The 16370-nt window shown below is 42.6% G+C and overlaps 1 protein-coding gene across 14 annotated transcripts in view; it reads right to left on the bottom strand.

The window, feature by feature from the left end:
• The window catches only part of ADAMTSL1 (ADAMTS like 1), a 1112438-nt gene that overhangs the window by 118930 nt on the left and 977138 nt on the right, over nucleotides 1-16370 (bottom strand). For 11 of the 14 annotated variants that reach the window (XM_086414961.1, XM_086414960.1, XM_086414965.1 and 8 more), the window contains one exon: nucleotides 12185-12312. In XM_086414961.1, coding sequence (XP_086271087.1) covers nucleotides 12185-12312 — 128 coding nt within the window. Of the gene's footprint in view, nucleotides 1-9256; nucleotides 10374-12184; nucleotides 12313-12912; nucleotides 13051-14203; nucleotides 14865-16370 lie in introns of those variants that run through there. The other 3 variants (XM_086414969.1, XM_086414973.1, XM_086414972.1) reach the window with 3 other exon arrangements.

The raw sequence follows: 16370 nt of genomic DNA on the forward strand, positions 1-16370 counted from the left end.
TTAAAGGTGGTTGGGAACCTGGGCAATAAAAAAAACAGGACTGCAGGAGGTAGGTTTGGAGACAACACAAGAGCTCTGGGAAGGATGTAAAAATGGCAAATAGGTTTGAGGTGATGGTGCTTAGCGTATGGCAGAATCCTCCTGGAGCACTGCTCAGATAGAGATTCTGGGTTACATCCAGGAGGGCATGCATGTTTTATCACTCATGCATGGGGTTCTCTTTGGAACCCCATGGACTGTAGCCCGCCAGGCTCCTTTGTCCATGGGATTCTCCAGGCAAGAATGCTGGCTGCCGCTGCTGCTAAGTCGCTTCAGTCGTGTGAGATGTTATTTCCTCCTCCAGGGGATATTCCCAGCCCAGGGATCAAACCCCTGTCTCCTGCGGTTCCTGCATTGGCAGGTTGGTTCTTTACCACTGAGTGACCCGGGAAGACACACTCAGGAAGACTGAGCAGCAGCAAAAGAATGTGATAAATCCTGATGCCTCCAGGGGGCATGGGTGTGAGAAGTGGTGCCTACATGGCAGGTGTTCACACTCCATCTCTCAATAGCTGAGTAGCCTCGGGAGAGTTATTTAGTCTCTGTGGACCTTCGTTTTCTACTTCTATGGTTGCTGAAAGCAGTAATGCTTGCAAAGCTGTTTGTGCAACATGAGGTCTGAATACATGCTAGCTATCAACATGATCCCTGGTATGATACAGGGAGAAAACACTGAGGAGCAGCGTCTGGAACTTTTGATAAACCAAGAAAACACAAAGGACAAGTGTAAAGAAAGAAAGAAAGGAAAAAACAAGAAAGAGGAGAGGGAACAGATCTCTTAGTGAGAAGGAACTCGGGTGTCTCTATTTTGAAGAACTGTGAGGGTTTCAGGCTAACCAGAAGAAGAAATTATTTTCTCCTAGGGCTTCCCTTGTGGCTCAGCTGGTAAAGAATCCTGCAATGCAGGAGAACTGGGTTTGATCTCTGGGTTGAGAAGATCCCCTGGAGAAGGGAAATGCTACCCACTCCAGTACTCTAGCCTGGAGAATATACAGCCCATGGGGTTGCAAAGAATTGGACATGACTGAGCTGCTTTCACTTGGCTTCTCTTGAAACTAGTATTAGTCTCTGGACAGACAGAGTGTCAAGTCACATATTGGAGACCTCAGAAAGTATCTACTTCCAGAGAAATTGTGAAACAATGCATGCCAGGGTAATTTGCTGGTGCCCTCAGGACTCTGTTCAAGAAAATTGTAGTCAGATCCACAAAGGATCCAAATCTTAATTCAAGAGAAAAGTGAATAAGGCTGTGATGCCAAATAATTTAAATCTTTGCATTCACAGCAGTAAGGTGTTATAAATTTCACATGCTTTCACTATCTAACACTAAGAAAACTGCATTTTTCCAGATTTAGTCAATGTATAATGCCTTGTAATTAGTGAGAATGCTTTAAGGAATGTTAGCCTCTGCTTACACTGCAATTAGCATAGATTTCTCAGAAGGGCCACCAGAGTGAAATCTGTGAAAACTCCCTGAAATGAGAATTCTCAGCTGAAAAACTCATGAGTCAAAATTTAAGGGACCACAATCAACATGAACCTATGAAAGCTTTTCTCAAAATACCAACACCATCTTGTACATCTGAAATCAGTAATGTTGTATCCTGATTGTTAATGTCCAGTTACCATCTCCTGCTGCCCAGAAACTTTTCAGGATCTGGCTACCTGGCAGTTTCAACAAGAGTTGCTTTGTGACGGATAACAGTCATATTAAAATGCATGATATGTTCTTTAGTCTGGGTCTCCTTCCAAGTGCCTTTCACGTTTTATAGCTCAGGAATCTTTAACTCCTTCCTGTCCTGCTGTCTCTCCTGCAAGGTCTCCTTCACTTCCATTTCCTGCCTCCTGAATCAGTGTTTGTCATTTCAGTCAACTCCACATCCTTTCTCTTCACCAATCCTCTGATTCTTTTTCCCTTCATCTGTAATTTCCCCTAGATTTCATTGCAAAAGCTGTCCTCCTTTGCCATCTAGTTTTCCAGTCTCCAAAAGATAAAGGAAATAAATTGGCAAATGTTAGAATTTTAAGTAAGGGGAGTTTATAGCTGGTAGTGGTGGGTGGAGACTACTGTACTTTATTTGTATATGAGAGATTCATAGGACTTTAAGGTCTAAAAAAGACCCAAGAGTGCATCTATTTAAAACCCCTCTGTTTACAATAAGGATACAGGTTTACAGTTCTAAATCTGCTCTGAGTTTTGTAATGAGACAAATACCCTAAAATCTTACCTATTCTATTGTTACAATGTTTCCCTTTTAGTAGTAGTGAAAAAAAAGAAATGTTTCTCTCCCATCCAAATCATTACATGGTTTAACTTAGTGTAATCTAATAAAATAAACTATTATACTTCAGTGACACTCTGACTATGCTGGAAAATGAGGTGTAATATTTGAGCAGAGAATATAGAAAATGGATGATTGAACCAGAGGGCACTGTAGCCTCCAGGCTATGGTTCAGTCCACTCACATGTTTGGTCTGGAAAGAATTTTTTAAAAATTTGAACTTGTTCAGTTCAGTTCAGTTGCTCAGTCATGTCTGACTCTTTGCAACCTGACCCCATGAATTGCAGCAAACCAGGCTTCCCTGTCCATCACCAACTCCTGGAGTTCACCCAAACTCATGTGCATCAAGTCGGTGATCCCATCCAGCCATCTCATCCTCTGTCGTCCCCTTCTCCTCCTGCCCCCAATCCCTCCCAGCATCAGGGTCTTTTCCAATGAGTCAACTCTTCGCATGAGGTGGCCAAAGTACTGGAGTTTCAGCTTTAGCATCAGTCCTTCCAATGAGCACCCAGGACTGGTCTCCTTTAGGATGGACTGGTTGGATCTTCTTGCAGTCAAAGGGACTCTCAAGAGTCTTCTCCAACACCACAGTTCAAAAGCATCAATTCTTCGGTGCTCAGCTTTTTTCACAGTCCAACTCTCACATCCATTCATGACCACTGGAAAAACCATAGCCTTGACTAGACGGACATTTGTTGGCAAAGTAATATCTCTGCTTTTGAATATGCTATCTAGGTTGGTCATAACTTTCCTTCCAAGGAGCAAGCATGTTTTAACTTCATGGCTGTAATCACCATCTGCAGTGATTTTGGAGCCCCCCAAAATAAAGTCTGACACTGTTTCCACTGTTTCCCCATCTATTTCCCATGAAGTGATGGGACCAGAAGCCATGATCATAGTTTTTTGAATGTTGAGCTTTAAGCCAACTTTTTCACTCTCCACTTTCACCTTCATCAAGAGGCTTTTTAGTTCCTCTTCACTTTCTGCCATAAGGGTGGTGTCATCTGCATATATGAGGTTATTGATATTTCTCCCGGCAATCTTGATTCCAGCTTGTGCTTCTTCTAGCCCAGTGTTTCTCATGATGTACTCTGCATATTATAAGTTAAATAAGCAGGGTGACAATATACAGCCTTGACATACTCCTTTTCCTGTTTGGAATCAGTCTGTTGTTCCATGTCCAGTTCTAACTGTTGCTTCCTGACCTACATATAGGTTTCTCAAGAGGCAGGTCAGGTGGTCTGGTATTCCCATCTCTTTCAGAATTTTCCACAGTTTATTGTGGACTCAGTTAAAAAAAAAAAGAGAAGTTAAATAAAAAAAAAGTGTGTGTGTATGTGTGTGTGTGTTTTGGTTTGGCTTATATGGAAAAATTGGAAGGTCTACCAACATTAGATTTGTGATTTTCTTTGGCAATAGAAAGATAAAAACGAGCTGTGCCCTTCAGATAGGGTGTGGTACTGTCCATACTCTAATCCTTGGAATCTGTGACTATATTATATTACATGACAAAAGGGAATTAAAGTTGCAGTTGCAATTAAGATTGCTAATGAACTGACATTAAAATAGTGAGATTACCCTAGATTAACTAGGTCAGCCAGTCTAATCATTTGAGCTCCTAAAATTAAAAGAGGGATAGTGAAGAGCTTGTGGGAGAGAGGCAATATGAGAAAGACTCAGTCTCCAACTGTTAGCTTTGAGATGGAGGAAGAGGGCCAAAAACTAAGAAATGCAACAGCCTTTAGAGCTTGCGAATGACACTCAGTTTACAGCCAGCAAGAAATCAGGGATCTCAGTCTCAGTCACAAGGACCTAAATTCTGCCAACAATCCAAATGAACAGGAAAAGCATTTTCTCCTGGAGTTTATAGAAAGGAGTGTACCCCTTTGACACTTTGGTTTTATCCTGGTAAGACTATACTGGACTTTTGGCCTATAGAACTCTAAAACAAAATATTTGTATTTTAGGACTCTAAGTTTGTGGTAAATTGTTAGGGCAAAATAAAAGAATAATATGCAGGCCATATACACTGCCTATATCACCAAAGTTACTACTTCGACAAAGAAGATGTATAAACAAGTAATAAACACGAGAAAAGATGCTCAACACTGTTAGTCATCAGGGAAATGTAAATTAAAGTCACAATAAATGATCACTTTACATCCATGAGGATGGCTATAATTTAAAAAAATAGACAAAAACAGATGTGGTGAGGATGTAGACATTGGAATCCTAATACTGTTGATGGAAATACAAAATGGTGCAGCTACTTTGAAACACAGTTGACAGTTTTTTAAAAAGTTACACATAAATGTGCCATACAACCCAGCAGTTCTACTCTTAGGTATATACACCCAAGAGAAATGAAAAGATGTCTACACAAAAGCTTGCACATGAATGGTCACTGCAGCACTATTCATGATAGCCAAAAACTGGAAACAACCCCAATGTCCATCAATGAGTGGAAGAAAATGTGGTATATTCATACAATGGAATACTATGCTGCTGCTGCTGCTGCTAAGTCACTTCAGTCATGTCTGACTCTGTGTGACCCCATAGACGGCAGCCCACCAGGCTCCCCCGTCCCTGGGATTCTCCAGGCAAGAACACTGGAGTGGGTTGCCATTTCCTTCTCCAGTGCATGAAAATGAAAGATGAAAGTGAAGTTGCTCAGTCGTGTCTGACTCCTAGCGACCCCATGGACTGCAGCCCACCAGGCCCCTCCGTCCGTGGGATCCTCCAGACAAGAGTACTGGAGTGGGGTGCCATTGCCTTCTCCGTAGAATACTATTACTCCACCACAAAGAGGAATGCAGCATACATGTCACAACACGGGTGAATCCTGAACACGTTATGCTAAGTCACTAACAAAGGACCATGTAGGACCCCACTTACTCAAAGTATCTGGAATAGGCAGGTCTATGACGACACAGTACACCAGTAGTTTCCGAGGCCTGGAGGAAACGAGGGGGTTGGGAAGTGATGGCTAAGAGGTGTGGAATTTATTTTGGGATAATGAAAATGTTCTAAACATTTGAGTGTGGTGATGAATGTACAACTCTCAATGTACTAACAGCCACTGAATTGTATACTTTAAATAGTTGATTTGTACAGTATGTGAATTACACTTCAATAGTGTTTTTAAGAAAACAACAATCTTGGTTTGTTGTGATGATGGTTATACAACCTAAAAAGTTTGCTAAAATATCATTGAATTGAACACTTACAATGGGTGGATATTATGGGATGTAGATTATGCCTCCAGAAAATTGATAAAACAATTTAAATCTAATTTAACCTTTTCTTGAGGAGTCAGGGTCAACAGTGTGACTACTAATTATCTTGCACAAAAAATAAGAAGGACTTGGTATTTCTTTGCCTTTGTGATTCTGTTTAGTTGGTGTGCCTTTGGTATCAATATTTCAGGGCCCGTAGGGTCTAAGGGCTTCCCTGATGTCTCAGATGGTAAAGAATTTGCCTGCAATGTGGGAGACCCAGGTTCGATCCCTGGGTTGGGAAGATCCCCTGGGGTCTCAAGAGTCAGACATGATTGAGGGACTAACACTAGGAACTAAGGAAGTCTAGGGCTTAGACTATCCTTACCTACACGTCCCCAGGCTGCCTGGCTTCCTTTTCCTCCCTTGTTTCAATCACCATTCCCTAAACATATTTTTTACCAATGCCAGTATGTCAGATTTTACTACCATTACCTCTACTGATTATTCAGTTGAAGTTAACGACTCCCCAGGACTCTAAGGCAGCAACCTCTTTTGCATGTTCCGCTGCAGAGTCCTAGATGAGGGACCCCATACCCAGGACAGCTGCATGATGCTACAGCCTCTTCAAGGTACAACACTCCAAGGATATGGTACCCTCTACCTGTCTCACCACCCATCCTTCCCTCATTCCATCGAACAGATGTGGGAATTGCTTTTTCAGAATGTGAGATAGGCTAGGCTAGATCATTTCCTTGTTTGCTTCCTCTATTCTGCTGCAGAGCAGAGAAAGTTGAATTCTCCTGCTATCCTCTCATCCCTTTCATCTGAATTCTACGAAAGCTAGGCTTCCTCAGTGGGCATGCTACACATCTATACATACTGAGGAAAACTTAAGAATCTTGGTTACTCAGTATTGTAACAGATAATGAGGTCCCTTGATGGCAGCTTGAATGAGTCAATGGCCATTACCCTGATGCTCAGAGCATCACTAGGAAGACAGGTAAACTTCTGTGCTTTTCCCTCTGATCTGGTGCACTGGGGCAAATCTTTCATTGCTGGTTGTCACCACGGTGACAAAGTCCTCTCTGAGCCTAACTCTCTATGCAGCAGAATCCTCCCCTGGTGAACAGAGTTGCTGGATGAAGAATTCAGAAATGCCAATTTGAAATGACTTACATTATGAAAAGCTTACAAAACTGCTTGTCTTTATTGCAGCTACTAAATCATAATGAGGAGGGGGCTGAGAAAGGAGAATTAAAAAAAAAAAAAAACCCAACTGCCTTTTATTTTTATTTTCCCAGTGAGGTTTCTGTGATCTCTTTATTAGACACAATATGTGTCAGCTATTCAACTCATAGAAAAGCAGAAAAACATGCCAGGAAAGGAGAAATATTTTCTGTCTCTTTCTTCCTGTGAACACTTGGGATGAGCTCATCTGTGTTCTCTCCTTTCAATGAAAGATATGCTCATCCCTTAGCCCCCATCTTCTTCTCATTTTCCATTGATGATGTCAAGCAGGCCTTACAGTATCTCTTTTGTGATCTTATAAAATCAATGACAACCAAAAACGTTTCCCTTATGGCTATGACTTCATCAGTGGGCTACACCTGGATGGGCCTCATCTGCATTGGTAAGCAGAGCTCCCCTCCACTGGTCCAGACTGAAGCAATTTACCAGGAAACTACTGCTTTCCTTCAAAATGCTGCCTACACCGTTCGGATCTGGCAGTTTTCTGAGCAATGTCGGCTGAATGCAGAATCTCACTAGTCAAGATGGCTCTCCAATCTTTGTGCCTTGTCATGCACACCAGAAATTCTCCTCTACCTATGGCTACAAATGCACACAAAGTCAACTGTCCTTTAACAGGTTAGGTATGTGACCTTTTGGTGACATTCTTAAACGCCTCCCTAGCCGCTGCTACCCTCCCCCTCCCATCTACTTTCTGAGCAGTGAAACATCCAGGGAAGCATCCGGTTGAGTCCAGTTTAGGACAGAAAGGAGTTTTGTGCCACTGGGTCTACATGGCTGTGAGTTTCTGGAACCAGGGAGGTAGGCAGGGAAACATTAGGCATCTCCATCCTGAGAGGGACTTGTGAAGTACTCTCAAAACCTTTGGGACTTAAAAGATAAAATCAACACATACTGATGAATTTAGAGAGAAGCAAAGACAATTTAGAGAAGCAAAGAAGCTTGAAAGACAATATTTTACAGGCTTAAATAAGGCAGAGTAGGAAGGTTTGGTATATCTAAAACGAAATGATGTTTCTATATTTAAACAAAAGTTGTAGAGAGTACCAATGGACCTACCATAAACCTGAGCAGCAGAACTGACAACACTCTCAGTTCAGAGGATGGGGGAACAGGAATGGTCTAATGATGGGCCAGGGGGCGTTCATCAGTTCTCCCTTCCTCTCCCATGTGAGATAGTCCTCTTGTAGCCACCTCCCTTGCTCTGAATCCAGGCACACTCCAACCACTTTTCAGATAGCTAATTCAGCTTTCCCTTTGACACTGAGACATTGAGACATTAGACAGAGGGGCTCTACAAAGGGTTTGTGAGCATTCCATTCTCTGAAAAGGAATCTCCCCTACTGTAAAAATAACCTGGCTTTTGCTTTATCTTCACAATAATAATAATAAGAGTGAACAAGTATTGAGTGCTTGCTACATGCCAGGCATACTTATAAGCATTTTACATGAATGAAGGCATTTAATCTCCACAAGAACCTTCTGAGTCAAACACTATTATTATCACCATAAGTCAGATAAAGAAACTGAGTCAGAGAGTATGAAGAAGCTGCTCAGGAATATGTAGCTTGGACATGACAGAGTCAGGATTCAAATCCAGACTGTGAGGCTCTGGAGCCTGCAGGTTTAACTGCCACACTATGCTTGCTCTCGTGAATTACTGTGAACAAATTTCTCTGCATCTGGTCAATTCAGGTGTATTAGCAAGACCCAAGCAAGACTTGGGTCTTGCTAATGTCAAGGGGACACCTGAGTGCTTTGAGCCTCAAACAAAATCCTTTTTTTTTTGGCCTACATTTATACTGAAGTCAAGATAAAAAACAAAATGCAAAAACCACAACTCTACAATGTCTTTTAAAGCATAGAGGTACTGAGGTTTACCATGAGGGTCTGATCACAAGTGAGTTGGCAGGCTATACAGTCCATGGGGTCCCAAAGAGTTGGACACGACTGAACTGAGCATGAGCACAAAGACAGAGCTGAATTAGCTCCTAGTGGGCTTCTCTGATGGCTCAGATGGTAAGGAATCTGCCTGCAATGCAGGAGACCTGTATTCAAGCCCTAGCTCAGGAAGATCCCCTGGAGGAGGGAATGGAAACCCACTCCAGTACTCTTGCCTGGAGAATCCCATGGACAGAGGAGCCTGGCAGGCTGCAGTCCATGGAGTTGCAAAGAGTTGCACACGACTTAGCGACTAACCGGAGAAGGCAATGGCACCCCACTCCAGTACTCTTGCCTGGAGAATCCCATGGACCGAGGGGCCTGGTGGGCTGCAGTCCATGGGGTCGCTAGGAGTCAGACACGACTGAACGACTTCACTTCCACCTTTCACTTTCATGCACTGGAGAAGGAAATGGCAACCCACTCCAGTGTTCTTGCCTGGAGAATCCCAGGGACCGGGGAGTCTGGTGGGCTGCTGTCTATGGGGTCGCACAGGGTCGGACACGACTGAAACGACTTAGCAGCAGCAGCAGCAGCAGAGCGACTAACACTTATAAAGTATTGGTTAAGCCAGAAAGTTCATTTGGGTTTGAGTTCTGGAAAAACCCTAACGAATTTTTTGGCCAACCCAATACTTGCAAATTTTCAGTGTGAAGATATACAGTGAAAAATGCATGGATGCAAAGTTGGGCTAATGTTTTACACATTTTAGAATTGATTTAAGGATGTGTTTCATCTTAGAAGAGCTAGAGAAAGAAAGAGAAATATTTATTAGGTGTGAACTATGTGCCTGGCTTTGGGCTCAGGGCTTTTTCACATGTGCAATCTTATTTACCCTCACAACAATCTTGTAAAATATGATTAATTTCACTCTTACAGGTGAGAAGGAAGATTCAGTGAGCTTATACCCTTTGTTCAAGGTCACACAGCTAATGAACAGTAGAACTGTATCCTTTAGAAATGCCTCACATCTCCCCCTGCTGCAAAGTGCCCCCCCACCACTTACATGGTATTTGGGTTGTATCTTATCCTATGCAGGATCTTAATGGGTACATTTGAAGGAAACTATCTCTTGATTCTAGGTGGTCACGTATACATCTATTACCTTCACTAGTCTGTAAGCATCACAGATCACAAAACTCAGGTCTAACTTACTGCTCCACACTGATAATACTTGGCAGAGGACGTGTTCAGAACAGTAGCTGGTGAGTCACTTTAAAACTGTGAGTGTAGACATTGACGTCAGGCTAGGTGATAATCCCAGGTAAAGATACAAATACAATCTTAAAGCAACATCTCCATTTTGATCCTTAACTTTCAGAGGGATTGTCTGACAGACGTGCCAGCAGACCTGAACAAACCCCACCATCGAAGACAAAGACACAGCTCCCTAAGCTCTGGGTGTGGTGTCCGTGAACTACTTCATCGCTCAGCTCCTTTCCTCCTTCTTCCCCGGTGCCTCTTTGGCTGCTCTCTCTCTTTCCTGGCTTTGAACATTTTGGCAGCCTCCAATAGCTCCTCTTCAAAGAGCTGAAGACAAGCCTGATGTTACAATTGCTTTGCTTAATTCCAGACAGGTTTCCATGAATCATATTAAATTCAGGTGAACAAAGGGTATTTAGTCTGTGACAGAGCTGAACCGTATCTGGATAAATATAAACAAGAGAGTTAATCCTGTAAGAGACACTATTTGCCAGCAGCTGGAAGGCTGTCCACACTGCCCTGGCCAAGGCAGACTGTGTTGGGGGGCGGGTAAGGCAGAAGAGAATTAACCAGATGGGTGCCAAGCATCTGGACTCCGTACAAAGAGGGGCATAAAGATTATGACTGGAATACATTAGGAGCAAAGCAAATGTTCTATTCACAAAAAAACAGGCATTAATAATAGTCTGTAATCCACCTCAGGGCCCCTCAGCTGGCCTTACTCTTTGTTGACTTTCATCTTCTCTGCAGAGCGTCTTGCTCAAGGTCCCTTCCCAGATCAGCCTTAGGTCATGGGGGTAGAAATACTGTTGCTAAACAGATATGCAAGGGAGTAGCATGTGTGACTGGAAAACAGTGTGACAACATAATCCTGGCGTGGATGGATGAGGTCAGTGTGGGGTGATGTCGGCTTTTCTAGCAACGATTGAATCATCTCATGGGAGTGGCAATTGAAAAGAATAAATACAAACACATGCAACACACCGCCACAAAGGCTGCATGGCCCAGACCCGAGGAAGGGGAGCCCAGACTGAAAGCATCAGTGGGGAGACGAGGGGACAATGATCTGGGGGTTAGGAGACCTCAGTTTCCTTCTCCCAGCCACCAGCTGAGAGGCTATGTGACCTCAGGTTGCCTGGTCGCTAAGAACTGTGGGCTCTGGTTCAGAGTTCAGATGGTCTCTAAGGTCTCTTAGTTTCAAAGGCAAGGATCCGTCCTATGTAAGGAAGGTTTTATAAAACCCACCTATGTAAGGAAGGTTTTATAAAAGTCTCTTACTCTAAGACCACAACCTTACCAGGGGGAAAGATGGGAGAATGGATAGTAAGGGAATTTGGGATCAACATATACATACTGCTAGGGAATGGCAATCCACTCCAGTGTTCTTGCCTGGAGAATTCCATGGACTGAGAAGCCTGGTAGGCTACAGTCCATGGGGTCGTAAAGCATTGGACATGACTGAGCGACTAACACGTTTAAAATGGATAACCAACAAGGACCTATTGTATAGCACAGGGAACTCTGTTCAACATTACGTGGCAGCCTGGATGGGAGGGGAGTTTGGGGGAGAATGCATATGTGCAAATGTATGGCTGAGTCCCTTTGCTATTCAGCTGAAACTATTACAACACTGTTAATTGGCTATACATCAACATAAAATGAAAAATTAAAAAAAAAATACCAAATTGCAACTTTGGGAGGCACTGCACTCTGAATTGCGATTTTCTGACGTGGCCACGTATAGAATGGTTTGCCTAAGCTCTATGGATAAAGGTGAAGTACTGGCAGGTGCATTAGAGAAAAAGGTTGAAATAAACAGTCAGAGAGAACACTTGTGCTCTAGCCCACAGTCACAGAATTCCAACTACCCAAGGGTCTTAGTTTCTTTTGTAATAGGTGGGACGAGAAATGAAAACATCATTTGATGACCTTAGGTCATGAGTCATGTTCCCTCATAGACTACTTCCTTGTATATATCTATGCTCATGCTCGTTCCTGCATCTCTGTTATCAAAATTCTACCCCAAGTCTAAGACCTCTCAGGTAGAATGAAACTGTACCCTCTTTAGTTATCAAAACTTATTTCACTCATTCTATCTCATATTACATGCTATCTTCATTTAATTACAATTATAGGTCACAAACTTCCAAAGGCAGGAAATGGATCTCATTTATGTCTGTCTCCCTGACCCCACTTAGCATGCTGTGGCACCTACTTAGCAGTTTCCATATTGAACAGCGGTTTTCACATTACCTGCTAATGTGACAGCAATGGAGACAGAATCATATCCCAAGGCATTTGAGGCATTACAAGTGTAGAAACCCACATCAGCTTCCACAGGTGCCAGGATCTGTAAGGAATCATCTGGCTGCAGAAGAATCCTGGAGCAACAGAAAAGAAATGTAGACCTGGTCAGGTCAGTTGACTCCTTTTTGGCACCGGACATGGGTAAAGCTGGAAGGAACCCCAGGGGACAGTAAACAGAACCCTGTTTAACAACAGGCACAAACTGGCCACAGTGACACACGGGAAACCAGCCTCTCTTGCCACTTTGTTGAGTGTGATTCTGGAAGTGAGCCCAAATAAGGCGGTTTTGGATTGCTTATGCAGTTTGTTGACTGCTTGGGCTAAATGCTAACTGTTGGAGCAGACAGCCTATGGACACTGAATACACGTAACACATACACTGGGGGTGAGAGGAGACGTTAGAATGAATGGTGCAGATGGATTTGGGGAAGGCTTCAGGAAAAGGCAAAGTTATAAAGGAAGAGTTACTAATGCTCTGGATGGTGGAGAGTAGGCAGAGCTTCCAGATATGGAGAAAGGCATCTGTTAAGGCTTGGAGGTGGGAGAGAGGAAGCCAGAAATCGACTGCTGACGAGAAGATGTTGAAGGAAGCTGTATGTGTAACTGTGTCTCAATTCTTTTGTCTTCATTAGTCTGGAAATATTACTGGGCACAAAAATTAGATCTTATTTATTGTTTCATTTCCCACAATTCTTGGCAGAGGGCCCTCTGTAGAGAAGATGCCAGAAGAATGAAGGCAAAGCCTGCCCTTCAGGGTCATGGTAGAGATAATTCTAGAATAATCACCATGGAGTTCAGATACTTTGCTTTACCTGAAAGGGATTATGAGAATCAAATGGTGAGTACATATCATGAGCTTCAAAATCCACACCTATCTCAGGCTATTTTTTTTTTTTTCCTAGATGGATGCCATTTCTAAGAAGTACCTTCTATGGTAGTTAAGTAGATGAATGACTAATGATGACTTTAAAGCTCATGGTGAGGCTGATGATAACTTTAGTGTGTATGTGGAGGTGGAAAATCTAGAAGAGTTGGGGGAGGATTGGATGGGAACTTTAGAGATCCAGTGCTGGACCTGACCAGGCCTTAGGTCAATACATCATTCAACAGCATGGAAATGAGTTAGTGGTGGCTTTGCGGTTCCTGGAGTCAGTCACTTCCATCTTTGTGATTCTTTCCACCTCCTTATTAATTTCCAAAGCTTCCAAGAGCTTCCAACATATGTTCCCCTCATATGTTAGCATCCATCTATGGGAGTCAAGCAGGCAAGGGGTTGCTTTTCAGGTAAGGCACAAAACAATATTTAATGATAAAATTAAGACTAGGACTCAGATCTCCTGTCCCACCGGCAGTCTCCCACCACACACTTCTTTTTCTTCACTATGTCTCGGCTGGGCCTCTCCAGACTCTATTGGTACGTGTAGTCTGGCATCACCTCTAGTCAGCTCAGAGGTGGGTGCCTAGTCTGGCAATGAATCAGGCCTTCTCAAATCTGTTCTCGGCCTTGGGCCTACTGCACTGCTTTTTCTTACCTCCTGTTGGAGGAAAGGCAGGAGAGAGGAAAATCAGGGCTTGCATCAATCCTTCTCCAGTCTCACTATGTATGGGCAGTTCTGGTAACAGTGAGGAAGGAAACTGAAAACCTTAGCTAAAGGGAAATTTCTGGATGATTGTGTTTGATTCAGTGCCATTTTAGACCATCACCGCTATTACAGGAACAGTTTGGCTTCCGTGGCATTGAAGGAGAGCTGAAACTTTGTGAGGGATGACAGAGAGGCTATGAGACACTGTGACTGGACTCATCCACTCATTCATTCACTCATCCACCCAAGTTAGGTGTTTTCTCTCAAAATCAACAATTACACTCTAGTTGGTTAGTTTATTTCAAAGAGATAATAAGAGAAAGATGATTGTATAATTTGCTTATCTTTGCTAAGCCATACAGTATTTAGATAATATCTTTTTTTTTTTTTAGTAGGAATCTTAATAGATGCAGCATGGTATTATTGCTAAATCTTTTCACGTATTCAGGCTGTTTTCAATTAAAAAAATGAAATGCTGACTTGATGATTTAAATTTTTATGATCTCTCAAGAATATGGATGCCTCCAAACCAATTTCCAAACAGGAATAATCAAAGCAGGCTTGACAGACTGATCACTTAAGATGACTGAACTTGCTATTGTTGTTCAGTTGCTATGTTAGGTCCAACTCTTCACAATCCCATGGACTGCAGCACGCCATGCTCCTCTGTCCTCTGATATCTCCTGAACTCAGTGGATCATTATTCAGTTTTACCATCCTCAAAAGGCAGGGATGAAGATTTGCTAAATTCTCAAGGCTGTTGGGATAGTTGCTTCCCTATCAGAGTTCTATCAGAAGAGGTTCTTGAAGAGAATATTTAGAGGATGAGATTAGAAGATAGGTCTTCTGAATTTGATTTTGTTTCTAAGCTTTATTTTTCTACATTTCAGCATATCAATTTCTAAAACCCAGTTGAAGTATGTTTTCCTATCCAGCAGAAGGAACTGTTAAAATGAGGTATATAAGGAAGCTGCAGACCTCCTCTTGGTATATCCAGTGACCCTTCCTTTGGTAATGCTTCACACTGTGATAGAGAATTAAAACTGAGAAACAACAGGGGATGAAAAGATTGTGAGGAAGGAAGTGAGAGGGGTTCATGATACTGGCCAATTCCCCGCTGCCGCTCCCCACCCCCCCCCACCACACTAGGTAATTTATTAGCTTCTATAGTCAGATCATCTTATTTTTTCCCATAGAACTACTGTACCTGCCTGGTCTCATGCAGAGAGTGTAAACTCCACTCTTACATTGGGCCTGACCCAACTAACTCCTTTTAAGTGGAGGTAAGCTTACTGTAACAGTTCCTCCAGGCTACTGAGTGAGCCATGATGCTTCCTGACTGTATGAGCCTGGAAAAGAACTCACACAAAGTTGGTGAAGAGAAGTGGGGAGATCCATCATATTGGGTACAAAGCCATAAGGGTCTGAACTAAGATGGGAATAATGGGAATGGAAAAAAAAAGAGAATATAGATCTGAATATTTGGCATTCATACAGTCTTCTATTCCATAGACTGCATACAAAGATAAAGAAACTAAAGTATTTGCCATCATAAAACAGTCTTAAATGTTGTCTTAAGACAAAATCTACACAGGATGAATCTGAATTTCTTATTTACTGTGTATACTTAGAAATTGCTTGTAGTCATAAAACTGAACTCTTTAGCTCAAGGATGTACATAGTTATTTGGCATCAAAGTCAAGATTTGAAATAGGGTTTCTTGGTCCAGTACTTTCTTTCAATCACATCTTTGCATGCATGCATGCTAAGTCGCTTCAGTTGTGTCCGACTCTGTGCGACCCCATGGACAGCAGCCCACCAGGCTCCTCTGTCCACGGGATTCTCCAGGCAAGAATACTGGAGTGGGATGCCATTTCCCTCTCCATTTCCCTCTCCTTCCCATAAAATTGGTAGATGGGAGTTTGGAGGCTGCCACTAGGCGGAGCAATACTTCTGGGGAGGGCGCCCACGCAGGACTCTCTAGGAAATGTGACAAGGCAAAGAAAAGGGCTTGCTGGAGACTGAGGTTTACTTTAATCTATTTAGACTGGCATCTAGAGAGAGAGAGAGAGACTCCTGGGGAAAAAAGATTTTCTTTGTATTTCAGGCATCTACTCTATTAATTTAACTTAATTTGTTGGGAGCTGATTTCTGTCAGCTTGTATTTAGGTTTCAGATTTGACAGACCTGTTTTAGAACGCACAGGCATGGAAACATAGTGCTGCTTTCCAAACAAAACCAGAAAGATTTCTCTGGGGTTGTTGTGGAATTTATGGAATTAGGGGACATGAGGGGACATGGAATAGGGCATAATTAAGACCTACATAGCAAATGGTGCTGTAGTCATATTAGGTATTACTACTCATTGCTTTTCTTCCACACCTACATTCCCTTTTGGTTTACTGGGCTAAAACTTACTGCTTAATTTCTTTGCCCATTGTTTTTAGCTAGGAAATGAAAGAGCAGTTTTGCTTTTTTTGGTGACCTTTACTTGTAAAGGTGACAGCCTGCCTTCTCAAGTCTTTTACAAATTAAAGACCACCTGAGAG

Source organism: Bos grunniens, chromosome 8 (genome assembly GCF_055505025.1).
Source record: "Bos grunniens cultivar Pamir isolate PY7600 chromosome 8, Bosgru_T2T1.0, whole genome shotgun sequence".
NCBI classification, from domain to species: Eukaryota; Metazoa; Chordata; class Mammalia; order Artiodactyla; family Bovidae; genus Bos; species Bos grunniens.